General features: G+C 41.3%; 1 protein-coding gene across 6 annotated transcripts in view; it reads right to left on the reverse strand.

Annotated features, from left to right (window-relative positions):
• Positions 1-23,740, reverse strand: part of LOC140729474 (protein phosphatase 1 regulatory subunit 12A-like) — a 183,198-nt gene extending 159,458 nt beyond the window's left edge. For 3 of the 6 annotated variants that reach the window (XR_012099334.1, XM_073049250.1, XM_073049249.1), the window contains exon 1: positions 23,355-23,740. Coding sequence is in view for 5 of the 6 variants with exons in the window: in XM_073049250.1 (XP_072905351.1) it covers positions 23,355-23,621 (267 nt within the window). In the remaining variant the exon portion in view is untranslated. The remainder of the gene's footprint in view (positions 1-23,354) is intronic. The other 3 variants (XM_073049253.1, XM_073049252.1, XM_073049251.1) reach the window with 1 other exon arrangement.
• Positions 23,741-25,253: the final 1,513 nt, after the last annotated feature.

Consider the following 25,253-nt stretch of genomic DNA (forward strand, 5'->3'; position numbering starts at 1 on the left):
TAAACAGGACAGGGCATGGACAGAACCCAGGAGCACTCACACTTGAAATTCCACACTCTCCTACTCATCACTCTTACAGAGAGAAGGCAAACACACACTCTTCAGCTCAATAAGTGTCCTATCCATTTTATAAACAGTTCACCTCTCAGTTTCAAAGCCGAATAGCATAATATTTTCCAAAGGCAGCATGTTAACAGTGACATTTCTCCAGCTTGGGTGTCCCACCATATTAAATTCTTCAGAAACAATTGTATCTTCGTTTCTAGAAAACATACCATTTAAACAACACTGAAATATCCCAAGAAACCACAAAGTGCCCAAACTTCAAAATATAACCATAGCTAAAGCCAAGTTTAATTAAGATTTAATGCTATTAATTTATAACAGAGAATGAAACACTGGTTTAAATTTAATCGCAGGCGTTTTAACTTCTCTCTTAAGCTCAGCTGGCAGAATTATGGATTGAAATTTTCCTTTTAACTTGGAATCATACACTGTGCTGAATATTCTCTTTTAATGCCAATTTATTGTAATTTATGGGATTATTTACAGTTCCTTCACCCAAGAACCCTTCTAACGGCAACGTTCTTTAACAATAAATCCAAACATCATGACTCTTGATCATTATAGGACCACATATTAAATAAAACTCTACAAGATGGGCAGCATTTTTTAAAACAGAACTAAATTAACATTTCAAATGTAGGACCTTTCATCAGAACTGTAATAGTGAGAAGTGAGACATTTTATAATTGACAAGTGGGGGGGGGGAAGAGGGGGAAAAAACAGAAACACAAAAGGTAAGGTCAGAGGTTGCAGACCAAGAGAGACCAGGTGACTCAAGTGTTGGTTTTGCTAGCGAAGGGATGCCTGGATGTTATATCAGCAAAAGACAAATGAATTCTGAAATAAAACTATTAAGATACAGGAGCAAAATTCGGCCATCTAGCCCTTTGAACCTGCTCTACCATTTCATCATGGCTGATCCAAGTTTCCTCTCAGTCCCAATCTCCTGCCTTCCTGTATCCATTCATGCCCTGACCAATCAAGAATCTATCAACTTCTGCCTTAAATAAACAAAAATAGGGAGCCTCCACAGCTCCTTATGGCAACAAATTCTATAGATTCACCACATTCTGGCTAAAGAAATTCCTCATCTCCGTTCTAAATGGACGCACCCCTATTCTGAGGCTATGTCCTCTGGTCTTATAGACTCTCCCGCCATAGGGAGCATCCTCTTGTCAGTCACTCTAAAAAGGCCTTTCACCATTCAATTGTTTTCAATAAGGTCACCCCTCATTCTTCTGAATTCCAGTGAATACAGGCACAGAGCCATCAAACACTCTTCATATGACAAATCCCAGAAGAGGGAGAAAGAAAGCAACGTTGGAAATGTGAAATGCAAAATTGGAATGGCTGATTTTCTAAAGATGAATGCAGTGTTGAGCACAAATTTGAAATTCATGATCTATATGGATCCTCCCCCCAGCTTCTTATCCTTCTGATCTATTCATTAGATGTTCATTCCTTCATTCCTGCAATATATGGATTCAAGGGAGCGATAACAAAGACCAGCCACTTATTCTGAGCAGCTCATACACACTGCCACAATTTGATTAAAGAGCCTGGGCTCTTTCTCTATGAAAAGTCCAACAAATTTTGTCCAGAATCTTCCAAGCTGCCTGTCCACAGTTAGTCATCCAGCTCCCTTTTAAAATTACTCATGAACTCACGTTCTGTCACACATACATTTTTCAACCTTAACAATTCTGAGTTTGTCACCGATTTATGACTACTCCCCACAAGAATATTCCATGAAAACTCTCATTACCTGAAAACTCCCATTATATGACTTTTTAACTTACTCTATTCTCAAAACTGGCATAGCTCTTCCAAAATCTCTGTTCCTCACCACTAATAAGACTTAAGAGTCTAGAGGAGGATAAAGTCTTTAAAATCCTAATTCTTGTTTTTAAATTTCTCTACATTCTAACTGATCTCTGTAACCTTCTCACCCTCAGCCAGAAATTCAAACGTACAGGTAAGAGGCTGAGTATTTCATGTCAAAGTCTTTCCAGAATCTACAAGGCACACATTGGGAGCTTGAGAGACTACTCTCCACATGCTTGTATGATTGCAGCTCCAAAATCGCATGGGAAGCTCACAGCATCCATCATTTCAAATAAACACGCATTCCACCTGCAGTTATCTTCACAGCAGCTCTCAAACTTCAATAGCACCAAGAACATCAAATGCAGTGGTGCAAGTTCCCCCCACCCCCCTCCCCAGGCCACACAACAACCTGACTTGGAAATGCATTGCCACTCCCTCATCATCTAAAGCCTGCATCTCCTTCTCCAGTAGCTTTGTTGGGTGAGCCTTTGATGGAAGGACAGCAGTTCAGACCTCTTACACATAGCTACCTTTCCCCAGAACAATAAAGTATCTCCAGCAAATACCAGTCTCGCCAGGAATACCAAGTTCCCAAATGATTTTTTAAAAATTGGATCATACCTTCAACTTATTTTTTATACAGTTCCAAGAGTCTGTCCTCAAAATTGTTAGAAAACCTCCACAAAGATATTTCTTAAAATTGACCGCTGCTCAACATAATGTGTCTGTTCAGTGCCACATGGTTTACTTCAACCCCAGAACATCCATCAGATGTTTTCAGCTTCCACGTTCATCAGACCAATCTCTTTAGGTAGCTTTTGTAAAAATTTCTGATCACATTTCCCCAATTTCAACTTTTCCACCCTTACCTCCTCATTCTGTTTTGCTCATTTTTGTGTGGGAAGAGGGATTTGGGGGATCGATGTGCCTGTTCCATTTTTGTTTGTTTTTTTGTGTGGGGTGGTGGGATATGGGGGTTGATAATTGTGCTGCCGTTCTCTTCTTTTCTGGTTTTATGGCTACCCAGAGAAGAGAATTTCAAGTTATATACTTTGATAGTAAAAATGAATCTTATCTCCAGTAATCATCTTATAAAGATTTTAAGAGCTAATTACAATCCTCTACCAAATAGACGAATTGTCTAAACAACTTCGTCAATCAACTGTATTGGCATTTGCTACAACTCAGATTTTAGGATTCTGAGTTTAATATCCAGGATTTTAATATCCATGACATTGCCTACTCTATTCTCAGCATGATAAATTTGTGTAACTTCATTTAAACCTTTAAGATCGAAATACATTTTCCTACTCAGTTTGACAAGTACAGTATTGTTATTAAACAACAGATTCCTTGACTCTCTCTTACACCATGGTTTACCATTATGTCTTGCTCTTTACAAAACAAAAACTATGCGCAACATGTTCCTAAATGAAAGCATGACAGGCTTAGTATTTGCCTTTCACCAGAAGCTCTGCATTCTTGTTCTGTAGCCGAAGCCTTCAGCCATATCTGTGTTAAGCTTGAATATTCATTGTGAATTAATGCAATAATTTCCATCTATCCATACAGCAGGAATGTTCCGCTGAAGGACTCATCTCATTCACTGCTTCGCAAAATGGTATTTCAGATTTCGTTTCTATTTTACTCACAAGGAAATAAGAAACAGGCGCAGGAGAGGCCATTCAGCCCTTTGAACCTTCTCTGCTATTCATCAAAATCAAGGCTGATCTTCTGCCTCAGCGCCATCTTACAGCATTATCCACATTCCCTGATTCCCTTAATATCAGATCTCAGTTTTGGATGCACTCAATGACTGATCCTGCACAAGTCCACCATTATTTTCTATCCCTCATTAACCCCACAGTGGTGGTGCTTAAGAGCCAAAAACATTTATTGGTCATAGAAGAACACTTGAAGAGGTAAGGAGCCAGGTGAGTGAATATTTTAATGACAGTTCAGTCATTTTATGGTTATTATTGCCTTCACTGACAGTACCTTTACATTCTATATTTATTTAACAGCTTGAATTTCAGCTACCTGGGAGAAACTCAATTTCTGGATCAAAAGACCAGACCCCTCGATCTTAAACCAGGAATATTACCAGCTTTCCTCCGGCACCTTAAAGGGATCTGCATTTATGTCCTCCAGTCTTACAGCTGTGGCCAGGTTTAGTAGTTTTGACCTTGGGCCCTAATATACAGAGTACCTGGACACATTCTAAAACTTAAATGTTTCCCCTTAAAATAGATTGTCTGGAAAAAAATCATTTTCATTTTTAGACTGCCTATTTTAACCCTTCTGTAATAATAGCTCTACTTTCAGCTTAAAGTGTAATATATAGTGCAGACAAAGGTACTTCTTCAACAATAAACTCTGATATACCAGCTTATTCTTTGTTGTTTCCGCCCCAAAACATGATGATTAATTTTTCTTCACAAACATCATGTTTGGATATTTGCTGGTATTGCATGAGCTACACTGGTTGCACTTTGCTAGATTTAGTTTTTTGTTTGGAAATATTAACTACGCCATACTGATCCAGACCTCTCAGAGCATGTAATCAAGTGGTTAGTTACACTGCCTTTAATAAACTTTTTCTAAAAGAGGAATCTGTGAGCATTTAGATTTGTTACTTTTTGTGGCAAATGTTTTCCATTCAAGAAGAACTAGGATTTTATCCAACCAACACACACAAAATGCTGGTGGAACACAGCAGGTCAGGCAGCATCTATAGGGAGAAGGGTCTCAGCCCGAAACGTCGACAGCGGTTCTCCCTATAGATGCTCCCTTAACCAATAACTTGTGTTCTAGGTTTTCCTATCCTGGAAAAAGGACCCCAGTTCCTATCCTGCTCATCTGGTTCAATGAAGAATTTATACCACTGTCAAACATGTAAACAAAAGCGTATTTAAAGCGCATTCAGCACCGCTATAGATCATTGGAGTTTTACTGTATTCTACTTTTCCAGTTGATATACAACAGTACAATCCTCTAATTGTTTCAATTGTTTGAAATAAATCCCTAGACTTCACATTTGTCCACTCCTGAACACTTCTTTGTGCAAACAAATTCAAAATAGTTTGTTCCATTCCCTTTGCAGCCACTGAACATGAGTCATGAGTTTGAACATTCTACTGCAATGCCATGATACTGGCATCATAGTGTTGTTTTTCACCTCTATCAGCAATACACTCAGGGAGCCAAATGCAGTAAACTTAATTCAACATGGTTGTTCCTTTCCTGAAAGTTTGGTACTGTTGGTAAATGTGTCACCTTAAACAAAAATTGCTAGCAAGCAAAGGCATTGGTAGAGACAAGATGATTTTTACCAGGATAACAGGTCTGAAAGAAGGATGAACAAGTAAATGAGATGTCAAGATTCATGGAGGCAATTCCATCTCAATCCTGCAATTTCAAAGGATTGCAGCTACTCCACAAGATGCAATCTCGACAGTGAACCGCACCAGCTGTGTTTTTCCTCCAACAAGCGCAGCTGATTCTACAAGGGAAGGGCAAGATTCAGTTTCCAGGCCAACTCCTTACATTATAGGCCATGTAAGGAAATGTCCTGAAAATGAGCTCCAAAGACACACAGCACCTGTCATCTCCCCATCACTACTGAAGCACAATAACTGAAAGGCCAACATTTTATGCAGATAAAAAGGCCACACGCTCGCCGAATGGCACAAAAAGAGCAAAGAAAAGTAATCAATGCAAAATCATCATCTGAATCATAAAACAAATTAAAGCAGTTCAAGTTCTGCTGCTCAAATACATCTCACCGAAGTACTAGTTAGAAACTCTAGAACATTACTCCACACTAACACTTGAAAGACGCACTAAGGGAATAAAATCAGAGATAAGGGTCGCAGCCCCTTTTTCCATAAATGCTGCCCGGCCCACAGAGTTCCTCCAGCATTTTGTGTGTATTGCTTTGATTTCCAGTATTTGCAGATTTTCTCCTGTTTGAAAGTCCAAGATATGTTAGTTTCAAAGCAACTCTTTCTTTATATAAGAATGATAAATGCTTTGAAATAATACATCAAGTAATTTGTTGACAGATGTGTTGAGAACCTCACAAACGAGGCAAAAGTTGGAACGTGAACGAAGGTAAGCTTGTCGAACTGAGTTCTCTTCTGCTCAAGCACATTCTGAAAAAGGGTCTTGGCCAGAAATGTCAACTGTTTATTCATTGGCATAGATGCTGAATTCCTCCTGCATTTTGTGTGTGTTGCTCAGGTATGAATAATGTACTTTCATTGATCAACAAGCATCAGTGGCAAAACTACACTTACAACATAGCAGGCAGTTTGCAGCTTTCACAAGGAGATAGTGCTTGATGCCCCAGGCCCATAAGAGCTATGAGTTCCTGCAGTCCTACAGCAGAGGTCCCACAGACCACAGAGATTGGATGTTAGTTTATTAAGAGGATGAACCATTTAGAAGTGCCCTATTTTAGACCATAAGACATAAGAGTAAAATTGGGCTATTCAGCCCATCGAGTCTACTCTGCCATTCCATCATGGCTGATCCCGGATCCCACTCAACCTCATATACCTGCTTTCTCACCATATCCTTTGATGCCCTGACCCATCAGGAAACTAACAACTTTTGCCTTAAATATACCCACAAACCTGGCTTCCGTCACAATCTGTGGCAAAGCATTCCACAGATTCACTACGCTGGCAAAATAAATTCCTCCTCACCTCTGTTCTAAAAGGTCGCCCCTCAATTCTGAGGCTGTGCCCTCTAGTTCTGGATAGACCCACCATAGGAAACATCCTCTCCACATCCATCCTATCTAGTCCTTTCAACATTCGGTAGGTTTCAATGAGATTCCACCCCGCCCCCCACATTCTTCTAAATTCCAGTGAATACAGGCCCAAAGCTGCCAAACACTTCTTATAGGTTAACCCCTTCATTCCCAGAATCAGCCTCGTGCACCTCTTCTGGACTCTCTCCAATGACAACACATCCTTTCTGAGATACGGGGCCCAAAACTGTTGACAATACTCCAAATCCAGCCTGACTAGTGTCTTCTAAAGGTTCAGCATTATCTCTTTGCTTTTATATTCTATTCCCCTTGAAATAAATGCCAACATTGCATTTGCCTTCTCTACCACAGACTCAACCTGTAAACTAACCTTCTTAAGAATCTTGCACAAGGACTCCTCAGTCCCTCTGCACCTCTGATGTTTGAAATTTCTCCCCATTTAAATAACCCGCACTATTGTTCCTTTTACCAAAATGCATTATCATACATTTTCCAACACTGTATTCCATCTGCCATTTTTTTTACCCATTCTTCCAATTTGTCTAAGTCCTGCTGCAATCGCATTGCTTCCTCAGCACTACCTACCCCTCCACCTATCTTTGTATCATCTGCAAACTTTGCCACAAAGCCATCAATTCCATCATCCACATCATTGACAGACAATGTGAGAAGTAGCAGTTCCAATACTGACCCCTGATGAACACCACTAGTCACTGGCAGCAAACCAGAAAATGCCTCTTTTATTCCCATTCACTGCCTCCTGCCTCTCGGCCATTCCTCTATCCATGCCAGTATCTTTCTTGTAATGCCATAGGACTTTATCTTGTTAAGAAGCCTCATGTGTGGCGCCTTATTCAATGCCTTCTGAAAATCCAAGTAAATAACATCCACTGCCTCTCCTCTGTCCACCCTGCTTGTTACTTCCTCGAAGAACTCCAACAGATTTGTCAGGCAAGATTTCCCTTTACTGAAACCATGCTGACTTTGACTTATTTTATTAGTCTCCAAGTACCCCAGAACCTCATCCTTAATAAAAGACTCCAACACTTTACCAAAAACTGGGGTTAGGCTAACTGGTCTATAATTTCCTTTGTTACGCTTTCTTCCCTTCTGACAGAATGGAGTGACATTTGTAATCTCCTGTCCTCCGAGACTATGCCAGAATCAAGTAATTCTTGAAAGGTCATGACGAATGCATCCGTTATCTCTTCAGCAATGTCTCACAGAACTCTGAGATGTAGTCCATCTGGTCCAGGTGACTTATCCACCTCAAGACCTTTGAGTTTGCTTAGCAATTTTTCCTTTGTAAGAGCAATGGCACTCATTTCTGCTCCCTGACACTCACGGACCTCTGGCACACTGTTAGTGTCTTCCACAGCGAAGACAGATGCAAAGTACCTTTTAAGTTCAGCTATCCCTTATTACTACCTCACCAACATCATTTTCCAATGGTCCAATATCAACTCTCACCTCTCTTTTACTCTTTATGTAACTGAAAAATCTTTTAGTATACTGCTTTATATTATCAGCTTGATTGTTCTCAATTTTCATCTTTTCTCTTCTTATAGACCTTTTGGCTGCCTTTTGTTGGATTTTAAAAACTTCCCAATCATCCAACTTCCCACTCACTTTTGCTACAATATTTGCCCTTTCCTTGGCTTTTATGTAGTCCTTAACTCTCCTTGACAGCCACAGTTGCCTACACCTGCCATTTGAGAACAACTTCTGTGGGACATTCTGACAATCTTCAACAGGATTGCCTCGAAATTCTAAACACAAAATAAATTAATCTTATTAGAATTCCCTATCAACGGAAAGTAGTTTTCAGTTACAACATGTGCATACTTCCCTTGGGCTTCAGTGACACACTAATCCCCTACTCCAGGCCACATCATTGTTCAGCTTAAGCATTATACTCTGAGCCAGATGCACTGCAGAATTAACAACAGTGCTTATTATACTGTTTGCTTCACTGGTGGAGAACTACAGTGAATGGACACATTGGTCTCAAGTCTCAACAATTTTTTTGCCTTTGTTACCATTTGTCAAAGATCATTCACTTTACACTCAATTTTCATTCCAAGGATTTAAAAGCTTGAATTCGGTGTCTGAAATGCATCTACCGCTCTTCTGCTTACTTGAAACTCTCATCTTGCTCCTTCTGCTCTGATCCTTTAGATTTAGCTCAGTTATTTCAACACCTTTCATGACATGAGTAGTGTGGTGGTTAGCACAACGCTTCACAGTACAGGAGACCCAGGTTCAATTCCTGCCGCTGTCTGTAAGGAGTTTGTGCGCTGTCCCCATGACCACGTGGGTTTCCTTCGGGTGCTCCGGTTTCCTCCCGCAATCCGAAGACGTACCGGTTGGTAGGTTAACTGGTTATTATAAATTGTCTCATGATTAAGCCAGGGTTAAATCAGGGCAGCATGGCTCGAAAGGCCAGAAAGGCCTATTTCATGCTGTATCTTGATAAATAAATAACTAAGTCTCCAAACCAGAGTTGTTCCACCAGCACTTTCAGCCACACTACAGAATATTTTCATTCACTGATGCTAAGCATGCTGTAATCCTATGCAGCTGACAAAGGACTAAATTGTTATAAAAGGCCAAATCTACAACCTTAAACTGAAATCACCATAAATGCATAAGTCAAGGTCTGATTGCCAGAACCCTGGGTCTACGAGACTCCGTCCACTGGGGATGCCAAAAGCCCGATGTCTAGGGGCAGCCTGTCCTGGTGTTGGAGGAGTGTGAGTGTGCGCACGTGCTGTTCCTTATCGTGCTGTTGTGTTCTGTGCTGTTCTGCTGAGTGTTTTGGGCATCCTGTATTGGTGGTGAAACGTATAGCGATGCATGTAGGCTGCTCCCAGCAGATTGCTCAGTTGTGCTGGTTGCTAATGTAAACAAAGCATTTCACTGTACGTCTCGATGAACATTGATAAATAAGTGAATTTGAATGCAGATAAACAAGACTCCAGACTTCTCTTACGGAGGAAGCTGCCCTTTGCTGTTAGTCCCCCACATCACTCTATAACCCACTTCGTGCCCTTAATTAATTCTGTTCACGCAAAGATCAGGGAGCAACTTTTAAGGGCTGATCCACCACCAACAACTACCGGTACTTATGAACCCAGAAATAGGGAAATGAAGCTTGAATTGCGTTTCACTATTTCACCACAAGCCACTTCAAAGGTGAAGAAATTGTTCTGAGGTGACAATACAGTTATGTATTCACATGTAAGAGACGGCAAGATTGTCCCACAGCAAATGAGTGGACAATTCTTTTTGACAGTGCGAGTTGGAAAGTAAAGATAACCACCGACATCAGAAATATCAGTGTCCTTCCTCATATACAGCTAGTTAACATCCTCTTTTTTAAAAAAAATTTTTAAAATTAGTTTTTCAAAACATTTTACAAATTAAAAACCCCAAATCCCAATGAGGAGCATTAATACAGTGCAAAATTAAGCATACAATAACAATATGCTACAAAGGAAGAGAATTTAACAAAAAAGCACCTAAATTAAAGACAAGTAAGCTTAGTGTCCTCCCCAAGCCCCACAACACAAGAAAAAAACAACTCCAGACCGACCACAACACAATATAGAGAGTATAAGTCAGGACAGTCAAACTCCCAGACTGTGAATACACTTAGCAACAGAGGATAATAATGCCTACTACCAGAAAAAAAAGGGAGCTGAAAGCAAGGGACCGAAAAGAAAAAAAAAGAAGAAAAAACCCTAGTCAAGAGGAAGGTTATGAAAGTACTCGATAAAAGGTCCCCAGACCTTATGGAACTTTAGATCCAAATTAAGAACTGAATAATGAATTTTTTCAAGGTCCAAGCAGGCCATAATGTCATTAAGCCATTGCGCATGAGTGGGCGGGGCAACATCTCTCCATCTAAGGAGGATCAAGCGTCTCGCCAGGAGAGAGGCAAAGGATAGTATTCGGCATTTGGTCGGACCCAGACATAAATCTGTCTCGCCCCAAAAACCGAACAGAGCAATTAAGGGGTTTGGTTCTAGGTGCTGATTCAGAATACCCGATAATGTAGTGAAGACATCTTTCCAGAATTTCTCCAAGCTAGGACAGAACCAGTACATATAGATGAGAGAGGCCACGCCCCTCTTGCATTTATCACAGAGCGGACTAATGCCAGGGTAGAATCGAGATAGTTTCGGTTTAGACATATGGGCTCTATGAACAATCTTAAACTGTAAAAGGCAATGGCAAGCACAAAGAGAGGTTGAGTTAACCGATTTGAGAACTGAGTCCCAGCTCTCCTCGGATAAGGAGATATTTAAATCCTACTCCCAGGCCATTTTAATTTTATCCACAGGGGCCCGTCGTAAGGCTGCTAGTTTATCTCGGATAATTGATATTAAACCTTTACCTAGTGGATTAATGGAAAGAAATAGGTCCATAGCATTTTTCGCAGGCATTTCAGGAAAGTTAGGAATTAAAGGAGCAATAAAGTGTCGGATTTGGAGATATCTGAAAAAGTGAGCGTTAGGCAGGTTGAACTTAACAGAGAGCTGCTGAAAAGAAGCGAAGCGATTATCAATGAAGAGATCTTCAAAATGTCTAATGCCCTTCCTGTACCAAACATGGAATGCTGAATCGTACGTAGTAGGTAAAAAAAGGTGATTATGTGCGACAGGGTTAGAAACGGAAAACCCCTGGAAACCATAGCATTTCCTGAACTGAGCCCATATACGCAAAGTGTGTCTAACAAGAGGTTTAGCTATTGATCTGGGCAGACTGCTAGGGAGTGCAGAGCCAAGAAGTGCAGATATAGATAATTCTTTAGTGGAGCTCAACTCCATTGCCACCCAGTTAGGGCACTCGGGTTGACCGTGGAAGAAAGACCAGAAGGCAGCACAATGTATATTAGCTGCCCAGTAATATAAGCGAAAGTTAGGTAAAGCCATGCCACCCTCTTTTTTAGATTTTTGGAGGTGGATTTTATTAATTCTAGAGTGCTTATTCTGCCACAGATATGACAAAATAATAGAGTCTAAGGAATCAAAAAAAGATTTAGGAATAAAAATTGGGATAGATTAAAATAAGTATAAAAATTTGGGGAGAACATACATTTTAACAACATTAATACGACCTACCAAAGACATAGATAGAGGTGACCATTGTACCAGACTCTGTTTTATAGCATATGAAAGATTGACAAAGTTTTCACGAAAGAGATCTTTAAACTTCCTTGTGACTGTAATTCCAAAATAAGTAAATTGATTAAGTTAACATCCTCTTGAACTAGCACTACTAACGTTTGAGTTCACAGAACCACATTAGTAGTTTCTCAGTCAGAGGGCAAAGTCAACTTCAATAATATGCTAAAGTAACTATGGTGGTCTTGGGTGATCCTTGAAATCACAAGCACAACCAGAAGTTAAAATGAGCACGACACTCAGGCTTTACAGCAGAAAGGCTACATTTCATTTTTACTCCGTGCTAAGTTAACTAATGACAGTCAGGGACAGAGTTAAGGAGCAGAAATGCCTGCTTTCTTTTCTACTCCTTGTTGCTATCATTACCAGTGATGTTCAACTGAAAAGGCTATTGAATATCGATGATAACAAAAAACCCTAAAGGTTAAGTACTTGCATTCTTCTCTCTAATGTTACCTAGATTGCCTGAACTGATTGTGACCGTTGGCCAACAGCACCAACAATCAACTGTTGTGATACTGTACCCAAGCAAATTCAAGCACCAGGACAAAAATTAGGGATGCAATAAAAGCAGCCACAACAAAAGCCAATCACTGGCATTGCTATTATTTGTGCTGGATTTCACAAAACATCGAGGTAACATATATTTGGTTACATTAGCTAAAATGAACGATATGGACCAAACACAATTAAAGGCTGGAATTATAAATTAGAGGGCACAACAGTAACTTCCTGCCACATGCAGGGTACCAGACCAATATATGCTGTCAATTCAACCCCACTCCAAACTGCCTTTTATAGAAGCCAATTATTCTTTTAAACATACACAAAGCATGTGATATTTTTGTGCCTGATTATCCAGTAAACCTCTAGCAACGGTTTTGCTGAAGGGCTCGGAAAATGTCATGTTGCCATTGCATGATGGCCAAGTTACCCAGATGCTCTCTCAGTACTAGCACAGGCACTTAAAACCAAAATGCCTTACTCACTACGTACTACTGTATAGAAAATAACAAAAGACTGAGAGAGAAGGCAGTTGTCAGCTCATTTCTAAACAACTGTAAACTATGAACTAAAATCCTACAGACTCCAGCTCAAGTTGTATCCCGACATACTAACATTCTGTGTACACAAATACCTCTTCTGTGGAATTGCTCTAGAACTTTATTTGTTGTACTGCTAATTCCTTGTCTCAGCTTGCTTAAATTGAACATTTGAAGATTCTCTTGCTTTCTCACATTTTTTCTCATTGGACACACCTTTCTCCATGTGGGCTTCACTCAAATTTCTTCACCCTCTTCGCACAGTCTTTTGTTCTTTTAACGCCCATCAATTGCTTTGCTAAAATAGTTGCTTCAACATTCAGACAATTGCCCAGATGTGACGTGAACACCAATGAATGGTAAAGTGGCATAAGGGAAACTGGAGAGAAAATATTTTAGTGAGTGAATTCACGGACAGGTAGCATTGGCCATCTATTGTGGCAAGCATCAGCCACCCTGAGGGAGAAGAAGCAACACCTTATATTCCATCTGGATAGCCTCCAACCTGATGGCATGAACATCGATTTCTCCTTCTAGTAAAAAAGAATTCCCTCACCCTCGCCTCTTCTTCTATTCACCACTCTGGCCTTTTGCCTCTTCTCGCCTGCATAATGCTCCCCCTGGGTCCCCTCCTCCTTCCCTTTCTCTTATGGTCTGCTTTCCTCTCAGATTCCTTCTTCTCCAATACTTTTCCTTTCCCACCCACCAGGCTTCACCAATCACCTTCGAGCTGGCCTCCTTCCCTTCACAATGCCTTTTTATTCTGGCAACTTCCCCCTTCCTTGGTCTCAGCCCGGAACGTCGACTGTTTATTCATCTCTTATAGATGCTGCCTGACCTACTGAGTTCCTCCAGCATTATGTGTTGCTTTGGCTATTGTGCTTGCTTGTGGTCAAAGCTGAGAATTTGAGGTAATCCTTCAAAGCAATTTCATGTTTTCGAAACTAAAACCTGGATTATTGTCATAAAGAAAGGCAGCCGGGAATTTTAACAGTGCTGGTAGCTGTTACAAGAACAAGGAAATAGAATAGCATTGTTATGTTGATGGACGGGGAAATGGAAGAAATGGAAAATAAAATAGTGGAGTAAGAAATGGGCATGAAATCCAGGGCGGGCAACGAGATCAGAGAAAGGTAGAAAGCAGGAGGAAAGCAAACTGTACACAATCCCATTTATCAAAATTCTGCATTCTTGGGTAAAACCAGGAGCTGACCTTTTGTAGTGAAGGTACTGTATTTCATAAAGATTAAGTAATGCCCTTGAACACATCACTATTATTTAGAGTGTAAATATTTAACATCTTCCTCAACGTTAGAGAAAGTTGTCTGGCAATTCATGGGACTATTTACAATAAAGGTCAGTAACTAGTCTGTGAATTACATAAATCAAGCTAGGACACAAGAGAGTAGGAATTTTATACCACAAGGAGGAAAAGGAAAAGTTTATGTGGGGAAGAACGATTTTGAATAACATTACATTCTAAAATTTTTGGTTAAATCAGAAACTGCAAATAAACCATTGCAATGGCTCTTAAACTCTGGGCTGAGCTGTGGAATTGGTATTTATCAGGAAAGCCAGATTTGAGTTAGCTCTGCTTTAATTTCTGCAGAAATGACCAATAGGGAACAGCAGAATTAAAAGAATATCACAATGAGATAGTGCTGTGGAGAAAACCACCAAGAACCAAATGCTTCATTGAGTGACAGGTATAAAACAAGCAAAGGTAATTATCCAGAGGGTAGTCCATATATGAAATAAGCTGCCAGAGGAAGTAGTTGAGGCAGGTACATCAAGATCGTTCAAAAAACAGATGCATGTTGAGGAAAGTTTGAAGAGATATGGGCCAAATGCAGGCAAATGGAAGTGGCTTAGATGAACACCTTAGTGGGCATGGACCAGCTGAGCATAAGGGCCTATTTCTGAGCTGTGTGGCTCTCTGACTTGGGAGTCTAATACAGAAATGTCACAAAATGCAACGTCCAAACATGCAACCTGCACAATGCAACATTTAATAGAGCATTTTTTGTTTGAATATTTTGGTCATACGTTATTGCTAAAGTCATGTTCATTCATTCAGGAGTGTCACCCATGCCAGTTTTCAACAGCACTAGAGAAGTGCTGAGCAGCTGCAGTGCCTTTGTTGAAGCCATTTAAGCAGTGCTGTTGTGAAGAGAGTTACAGAATTTGGAGCGGAGGTTGGTATGTACTGACACATTTTCAAACAATGAAACAGAGGGATTGGATGCACCTGCTCATCTTGTTTTCTGGATATTAAAATCCTGGACATGGTGCTCTTGAAGAGAATTGCTTGTTGCAAAGGGTACATTGTGAATTCTAAGCTTCTTAGCTACTGTAGGAAATGAACACTTTATCACATTTCCATAATATAGATGTAGAAGTTATTGGGTGTCCAAAAGTCACTTCATAAAGGTCAATAATTTCCAATCTGTTCTTATAGACACAAAATGTACTGGGCTCTATTTAATGATAAGCACCTTCTCCACAGTTTCTAAATGCCAAAGATGTTACTGACAGAGAATTCAACATTAAAATTGCTTCTGAATGCATGACTGGGTTCTCTCATTGGTACTTCCATGACATCAACCTCATCTTCTATTATCAGCAAAAGATTCAGATGTTGCCTCGGCAGTTCTGCATGGGGTTGCAGTGTGATTTATTACCCGAAGATCATGAACAGAACTGAATTCTGTGCAATCATCAGTATACATCCTACATCTAATCTTCGGATGACAGGAACACGTCTGATGAAGCAGATGAGAGGTCAGTGTCCCTCCAACTATTTTCAGGATCTTATCTTCAGCGTTACAGCCTGATTATCGTCAGGTCACATATCCTTTACAGTGCTCAATGTGTTGTTTATTTTTTCCCAGACATTACACTGAATGATCAACTTGATTTAGGACTGACTTTCTTGATGGTGAGAATCTCAGGAAAGACAGATGGAGGAGGATTGTTTACCTTACACCACTAATTCAATACAGTCATGGGTTACATTTCTTGTGATCTTACTGTCATTAGTGAAGGAGGGCTGATGCTGGGCATCATCATTTTATTGTTTCATGGTCCACTCTCATTCACAACAGGGCTTAGATAGGCTTTGGTCAGCTCTGTTGATGGTCAATCAGTTAGCTCTGCTGCAGTATGTTGGTTATGGTTTTTATCCCAAAGTGTCAACCTGTAACTTCAACTAATGGACATGCCCAGTTTTCCACACTGGCTTCAGCCAAGCTTCTCCTTGCTTCATTATGGCATGCTAAACAGAGCTAGAGATCTTTCCCTTCTTGATCTACCGAAAAGCTTTTGCGACAAGTTGCAGTCAAAACTACAATAACATTTCCACTTTAAGACAGAGTCAGGTGACTGAAAATGGAATGTCTACCATTCGCTCAAGAAATTGCTGCATTCTCAGTGAGACTTCATATTGCAAAAGTAAACTCGAAAGTTCTTGACTTTCTTACAAATAAATTTGTTTAAAAACAAAGCGCTGGCCAAGCTGCAGTGATAGGGTGAAGGAAACTGTGCTATCAGCTCAGTGCAGATTTCTTGATATGACTTAAGTTTCATCCACACAATGTTTGAACTATTGCCAGCTTTGTCATACTCTGCTAGGGGGAGAAAGATTTTCATGCTTCAGGGTTGGACACAGAAAATGGTGACGTACGGATAAGCACACATTTATAGCAAACGAGCAAAAAGCAAAGCGCCACTTAAATAGTCCGTCTCCAGAGATTCAAGATTGTTTAATGTCATTTCCAGCACACAAACGTAAAGGGGAGCCAAAATAATTGTTACTCCAGATCCAATGCAGCATAAAAATAAACAATAAGATAAAGAACACAATAATAAAAAATAAATATAAATACATAAGATAGCTTATAAACATAATAGATTGCATGTACATAAGTGATGCTAGGTACAGAGTGTGTGTATGTAAGGTGACTGACAGGAAATGATAAAGTAGTGGTGGTGAGAGATGTGGAGGGCTGTGTTAGGGGCTGGGTGTTGATCCGCCTTACTGCTTGGGGAAAGTAACTGTTTCTGAGTCTGGCGGTTCTAGTGTGGATGCTACATCACCTCCTCCCTGATGGGAACAGGACAAGCAGTCCATGAGCTGGTTGGGTGAAAAGAAAATCTAATGTTGACACACGAGTGTGCTGGTTAGGTTCAGCGTGATGTATGATGTGGATCCTGTTTGCTCATTAAAAGCAAGGGACATTTCCCTTATGTTGTAGCCAAAACTTATCCTCACTTCTATGTCATCAAAGTTAAATAACTAGTTACAAACTGATGTTTTGTGGGAGACTGCTGTTTTCCCTAGGTCACAATCACAGCAATGCTGCAAAACTGCTGCATTACTTGTGCTTTGGAAAACCTTGAGGCCTCAAAAGGTGCTATTATTAAAGCAAATCTTTGATATCATAACCTGCATTCTAACTTCTAAAAGATTACAATGAATAAAATTACAACAATGAGCTGAAGACTCCCTCCCAAACCTTTACTGAAATTGAGATTCAAAAATTCTTCAGAAAGCAATCAACTACAATCCTCTCCAATACACAGCACATTACATAAACAACAATTAGCTTGAAATTTCATTAAATTGGTATTAAATTTTGCTAATTGTTAGGCCGTTTTAGTAGAGAAATTTAAGAATGTGTCCAACCTCAAAAGCAGAGAAAAGGCAAGGCAGGGCAAGGGAAATCACAGGCAAGAGCAGAATGCAGCAGTGAAAAATGACAGGGCAAGAAAATGTGGCAGAAAGCAAACAAGGAAAATAATAGAGAAAAAGAGATCTTTAGAGGAACGTGAGAATTGGTAACGCACTGTGAGAATGGCAGTCAGGGAGTGAAAGTGAGGAAGAAAATGTCTAGCCCATAAAAGAGAGGGTGGTTGTAGATGGCACGTGATCTGCCCGGAGGTCGATGAGTTCCACGTGGATCTGTTCTGGGACCCCTGCTCATGATGATTTTCATAACTGACTTGGATGAGGAAGGGGAAAGGTGAATTAGTAAACTGGCAGATTACACTACAGTAATACGCTGTTTAAGAAGGCATATGGTGTATTGGCCTTCAATAGCCAGGGATTGAGTTAAGAGCTACGAGATAATGTTGCAGCTCTATAAAACCTTGATTAGATCACACTTGAAATACGGTGTTCCGTTTTGGTTGTCTCATTATAGGAATGATGTAGAAGCTTTAGAGAGGGAGTAGAGGATATTTACTATGATGCTGACTGGATTAGAGAGAATGTCTTAGGGTAGGTTGAGCGAGCTAGGGCTTTTCTCTTTGGAGCGACGGAGGATAAGATGATAGAGGTGTACAAGAGGAAAAGAGGCATAGATAGAGTGGATAACAAAAAAAAGTTCCTAGAGCGGAAATGGATAATACCGGGGGCATAATTTTAAGGTGATTGGGGGAAGTATGGGACAGTGGGATGTCAGATGTACATTTTTACAGACAATGTCGTCCTGGGATCCAAGGTGGTGATAGAGGCAAATACATTAGGGCCCTTTAAGAAACTCTTACATAGGCACATGGATAATAGAAAAATGGAGGGCTATGTAGGAGGGAAGGAGTAGACTGATCTTAGTTGGTTAAAAGATTTTAAGAAGGGCCTGTACTGTGCTGTCGTGTTCTATGTTCTAAAGTAGATGAAGAGTATAGATGGCCAGAAGAAGGGGATGTAAAGGTAGGAAAGGGAAGCAAGTAAGAGCAAACAGAAGGAGGGAGTGTGGTATACAGCAAGGAACTTAGTGAGTGAGTGACACACAGAGGGGACCCAGGTGACAGAAAGTGAAAGACAGAAAAAAAACTAGTAACCACTGACTCCAACTTCATAGAACTTCTGGTAATGTCCCCCCTCTCTTCCACCATTCTCCATCCCCTTTCCCTCTCTCACCTTATTTCCTTGCCTACCCCATCACCTCCCTCTGGTGCTCCTCACCCTTTTCTTCCTTCCATGGCCTTCCGTCTCCTTTAGGTTCCCCCTTCTCCAGCCCTGTATCTCTTTCAACAATCAACTTCCCGGCTCTTTCCTTCACCCCTCCCCCTCCCAGTTTCACCTATCACCTTGTATTTCTCCCTCCCCCCCCCCCCCCCCCCAGCTTTTAACTCCATTTCCTATCTTTTTTTAAATCCAGTCTTGCTGAAGGATCGCAGCCCAAAATGTCGACTGTACTCTTTTGCACCGATGCTGCCTGGCATGCTGAGTTCCTCCAGCATTTTGCGTGTTTCACAGAAACATTACAAGTTTGATTCAGAATTAAAGCAACAAATGAGGAAGAGAGAGTTCCAGATGACACAAATTTCTTTTCAAAGAGACATAAATCTTGAGCTTCATTATAAACATTTTCTCCAGCTACTGACAAGAACATAGTAATTCCCATTATTGCTCCACAACTTAATCACCATGGCCAAGAGTAAGAAGGCACCCAGAAAAAATGTTTCTAAAGTCCAGCACCCAAGTCCCTACGGCTATAATAATTAGGGAACAAAAAACACAAGTTCATCACAACTTCACTAAGAGCAGCTCCCATGAATCCACACATTCAGGACATGACTTGCCAGAGTAACCAAAGTAGAGAAAGCTATGAACCACTGTCAAACCTCAGGTAATACAGAATTAGAATCAGGTTTAACATCACTGTTATATGTCATGAAATTTGGATGATAAACATCAGTGATCATAAGATATAGGAGCTACTCAGTGAAGCATAATTATGTGGAACATGGAGGTTGGTCAAATATCTCGCAGAGTATCCTGCCTATCCTCCTGGGGTTATAATACCTAAAACTGATATTCATTTTTATATTTCAAGAAAAAAAAAAACCTCAACAACTTCCAGCTCAGCTTCCATGTCACAGGCCAGCCTTTCAGAGTTTGCCAATTTCATGCTGAGTTTATAATATTAAACACTACTTGAACCTCTACTAAATAATTTAAAGACAGTGCTCCCTCTCGCCTCAACACAAAAGATGCTGAGGCAGGGAGCACATTTATTCCCCGTTCTGAACGACAGCTGAGCTGCGACCATATCTGCATGCTTTTATGCACCGAGTTGCTGCCACATGATTGAGGTTGGATATAAAAATATTTGACAGTAACTGAACCAGCTGAAAGATTGTCAAAAAGTGAAAAATCACTGGCTGAGCTATACAAAATATAAGAAAGTTATGCTACTGTTACAAAAGCTATTGTTTGGTGGGAGCCTGTGTTGGGGATCAGAGCTTTGGAAGGTTGACAAGGTCTTAGAGTGCACACAATTAGAAAGACGGTACCAACTGAAGGCATACTTCAATTATGTAAAAAAATTAAGGAAACTAGGATTGTTAACTTTAAAGAAGGCTAGAACGTTTCATAGGAGTTCTGAGTAATAGAAACATAGAAAACCTACAGACCAATACGGGCCCTTTGGCCCACAAAGCAGTGCCGAACATGTCCTTACCTGAGAAATTACCATAGCCCTCTATTTTTCTGAGCTCCATGTACCTGTCCAGGAGATTCTTAAAAGACCCTATCGTATCCGCCTCCCCCACTGTCGCCAAAAACTTACCCCTGACATCTCCTCTGTACCTACTTCCAAACACCTTAAAATTGTCTTGTGCTCGCCATTTCAGCCCTGGGAAAAAAGCCTCTGACTATCCACACAATCAATGCCTCTCATCATCGTATGTACTTCAATCAGGTCACCTCTCAGCCTCCGTCGTTTCAAGGAAAAAAGGCCAAGTTCACTCAACCTATTCCCATAAGGCACGCTCCCCAATCCAGGCAACATCCTTGTAAATCTACTCTGTACCCTTTGTATAGTGTCCACATCCTTCCTATCGTGAGGCGACCAGAACTGAGCACAGTATTCCATGTGGGGTCTGACCAGGGTCCTATATAGCTGCAACATTACCTCTGGGCTCCTAAACTCACTCCCACAATTGATGAAGGCTAATGCACCATATGCTTTCTTAACCAGAGTCAACCTGCGCAGCAGCTTTGAGTGTCTGATGGAGCCCAAAATCCCTCTGATCCTCCACACTGCAAAAGTCTTACCATTAATACTACATTCTGTCATCATATTTGACCTACCAAAATGATCTACCTCACACTTATCTCGGTTGAATTCCATCTGCCACTTCTCAGCCCAGTTTTGCATCCTATCAATGTCCCTCCGTAACTTCTGACAGCCCTCCACACTATACACAACACCACCAACCTTTGTATCATCACCAAATTTACTCCACTTCTTCATCCAGGTCATTTATAAAAATCACAAGGAGTAGGGGTCCCAAAACAAATCCTTGAGGCATACCATTGGTGACTGACCTCCATGCAGAATATGACCAGTCTACAACCACTCTTTGGGCAAGCCAGTTCTGGATCCTCAAAGCAATGTCCTCTTGGATCCCATGCCTCCTTATTTTTTCAATAAGCCTTGCATGGGTTACCTTGTCAAATGCCTTGCTGAAATCTATATATACTGCATCCACTGCTCTACCTTCATCAATGTGTTTAGTCACATCCTCAAAAAATTCAATCAGGCTCATAAGGCACAATCTGCCTTTGACAAAGCCATGCTGACTATTCCTAATCATATTATGCCTCTCCAAATGTTCATAAATCCTGCCTCTCAGGATCTTCTCCATCAACTTACCAACCATAATGAATGGTTTTGATTGTGGAAATAGAGATGATTTCTACTGGTAGAAAAATATGAAAGCGGGGGTAAAGAAAAAAGTTAAAAATTAAAGACAGTAACCTTAAAAGGTCGGATTGACTACATTTACACCCTTACAAACATTAACAATGTGTGAAAAAACTTTTTAAACATTACTTTAAAGCAGGCCCCTAAAAGCTCTGCAAGGAATAGTTTCTCCCTGCTTACAGAAACTCCAATGAAATATAAACTAATCAAATCTCTACTTGATGTTCTTTCCTCTGAACTATCAAATATCCAGTCTAGCCTTGTAGGTGAAATCCTCCATCCCTGAACAAATGCAGGAAATATCTTCTGCCAACTCACAAAACTTCCATATCCTTTCTAAGAAGCTGCAGAATTGGAAGTAATATATCACAGCAAAACCAGTCTTTAAAATTCAAGACAACATTTACCCCTGCCCATCCACCAAGATTTGTCTCTGTCTATAACATAAGAAAAAAAATCAGAGAAGCAGGGTACTGCACCTCTTAAGCTACCCCTACCATTCACAAAGATCACTGCTGATCTGACAACCTGCCACAGCTCCATCTCCTGCCTCATCTTCATTACCCTTATGAAGCCAGGTATCTCATACCTTTTACCAATCACAATCTAAACATCTACTATCTTCAAAGATCAATGTGCATTTATGGGTCAATTCCTTTATTTCTGCTCTAAAATTATAGTTAATTCACATTGTCACTCCAACAGGCCAAATGCAATAGATCACTTTTTCTACAATTGTCCAATTGACCAGCCTACAGCCTCATATTCATCACCATCCTCCCTTACTTTAAAAATTATCAATGTAAAAAAACTGTAAATAATGTTAACCTGCACACTTATGAATATAAAAATAACGTACTTCTGTCGTCAATTTTTGAACTACGAACTGGAGCTGGACCCAAAGAGCCCACTCTGACAAATGTATTCTTACACCAAAAAGATGAATAGACTTCACCGGTGCAAAGCCCGAGGTCATGGAAGTCACCGTCTTTTAATGATGGCAGAATGACAGACTACCGTCAAAACTTATTATCAATAAATCCGAAGGATTCCGTGCTTTGAACAGCAGGAATCAGTCCAAGGGTCACACATTCCTGATCACCTGCTAACCGACTAGTCAGCTTGACTTACAGATGTCGCCCGACTCTGGGGGCCCAGGGGACACCCAGAAACAACGTTACAGTAACCTCTCCTTGTAGTTCATGAACTGCTGGCACCGCTACCTTAGAAAGGCCCTGACCCCAGTTTCAAAGGTGTTGCCCTTTTAGACGGTGGCAATCCCGGCGCGGCCTGCGTCCCATCCCTGCGCCGAGGAGGGAGGGTCAAGCGGACCTTCCCACTGCCACCATCAGCAGACCCTGGGCTGTGGCTGGCATCCGAAGCCCTGCCCCGGACAGTCCATCCCCGGACCCAGACCGGGACCGGGACCGGGACCGGGACCCAGGTCACTGCTCAAGATTCCTCCAGCCCCGGGACACAGGGAGCCTGGATCCACATCTCTGCCGTAGGTAGAGAGGGGAGACAGGACGCTGACATCCCCCACCTCCCCCGGTCCCGGTCACTGCAGAGAGTTGCCGCCTCGCCTCCCGGTGTCAACCCTGCAGACATTTATTTATCCCATTGGTTTGCAAGTGGGGAGGAAGGGCTGGGTGGCGGCTCTCCCTCCGCTGCCCCGGCTCCGCGGACTCAGCCTCGCCGGCCCGCGGGTGCTAGTGGGCGATTCCCGGCCGCCGCCTACCTGGTGAAGGGCGGTCAGACCGTCCACGTTAGTGTAATTGATGTCAGCTCCCCTCTGCAGCAGCTTCTCCACCTCGTCTTGGTCCCCGCTCGAACAGGCTGCCAGGAACACGGCTCCCTCATCGAACTTGACTCGGATGTACTTGGTGCGGGGCCGCTCGGGCTCCCGCTCGGTCTCCGAGCCCAGCCAGCGCTTCAGCTGCTCTTTTCGCTTCTGTTTCGCGCTATCACTGCGGGCCTGATCCCGTTCCCGATCCTCCGCCGCCATCTTCCACTGAACTCAATCGGGAATGCCTGATATCCCGACTCAAACCTTCCTCACACAGCCCTACGCCATCTACACCCTCTGAGTATACATTGCAACCAATAGATTCAACCTACACTGTTCCCACACACCCACTATACATTGCAGCTAACGTGTCCTGCGCCATCTAGTCACTTTCTGAATATATTGCAGGCGTCCCGAATGTTTGTACCCAGCAGATTAGTACAATAGCTGCATATTCAATACAAATTAATCAATACATCTAGTCCCATTGGGCCAGCGCCTTATAAATATATTCAGCAGCAATTGACATCAATGTATATCTACCCCAGCAAATACACAAGAACATAAGATGTGTAGTGGAGAGTATATAGATTAGCTGCATCATGGCCTGGCAGGAAAACACCACTGCCCTTGAATGTAAAATCCTACAAAAGGTAGTGAAATCAGCCCAGTCCATCACGGGTAAAGCCCTCCTGACCATCAGGCACATCTACATAAAACACTGTCGTAGAAAAGCAGCATCAATCATCAGGGACATCTCCATCACCCAGGTCATGCTCTCTTTTTGCTGAGGTACCAATGCCTCAGGACTCGCACCACCAGGTTCAAGAACGGTTACTACCCCTCAACCATTAGGCTCTTGAATAAAAGGGGATATCTGCACTCACTTGCCCCATCATTGAAATGTTCCCACAACCAATGATCCCAGTTCTAAGGGCTCTTTATTTTATTATTTGTTGTTCTTTATTTATATTTGCATTTGAACAATTTGTTGTCTTCTGCACTTGGATCTTTCGTCAATCATGTTATGGATACTGTTCTATAGATTTGCTGAGTGTGCCCACCAGAAAATAAATCTGAGTGTTGTATATGTTGACATATGTATGTACTTTGATAGTAAAATTTACTTTGAACTTTGAATTAATAGCAGGTCAATATGCTGCATGTCTTCTTTACCAACATGTTCAAATGTTGCCTCTTTCAGGGAGCTATGACTTATACTCCAAGATGTCTTTGCATTTCAAAACTCCCATGGGTCCTCCATTTTCTGTATACTTTCCTCTTACATTTGACCTCACAAAGTGCAATACTCACACTTGTCCAGATCAAACTTCATCTGCCATTTCTCCACCAATATTTCCAGCTGTGGTATATCCTTTGACAACTTTCCTCACTGTCCACAATTCTGCCAATATTTGTGTTACCTGCAAACTTGCTGTTCAGTTTAGGTACAATTTTTATCCAAATCATTTACAGATATCATCAACAATATTTTGTCTCAGCATTGATCGATGTGGAACACCACTGGTCACAGAACTCCAATCAGAAAAAAAACACCACCTGTCTTCTACAGCCAAGACAGATTTAAACATAATATACCAAATCACCAAAGATCATGTTTCTCAAAAAGTATTTATTTTTTGCTGGCAAGGTCAGCATTTATTAGCCATCCCCCAGTACCCCTGAGAAGGTTGTGATGAGCCACCAACTTGAAGTGCTTCTTATCTTCTGGTGAATGCACTTCCTTAGTTTTCTTGGGTAGTGAGTTCCGTGATTTAGATTCAGCGGTGATGAAAGACCAGCAAAAGTGCTTCAAATCAGCATTGTGTGCAGATTGGAGGAGACTTGCAG

The sequence above is a fragment of the Hemitrygon akajei genome, chromosome 6 (assembly GCF_048418815.1).
Source record: "Hemitrygon akajei chromosome 6, sHemAka1.3, whole genome shotgun sequence".
NCBI lineage: Eukaryota > Metazoa > Chordata > Chondrichthyes > Myliobatiformes > Dasyatidae > Hemitrygon > Hemitrygon akajei.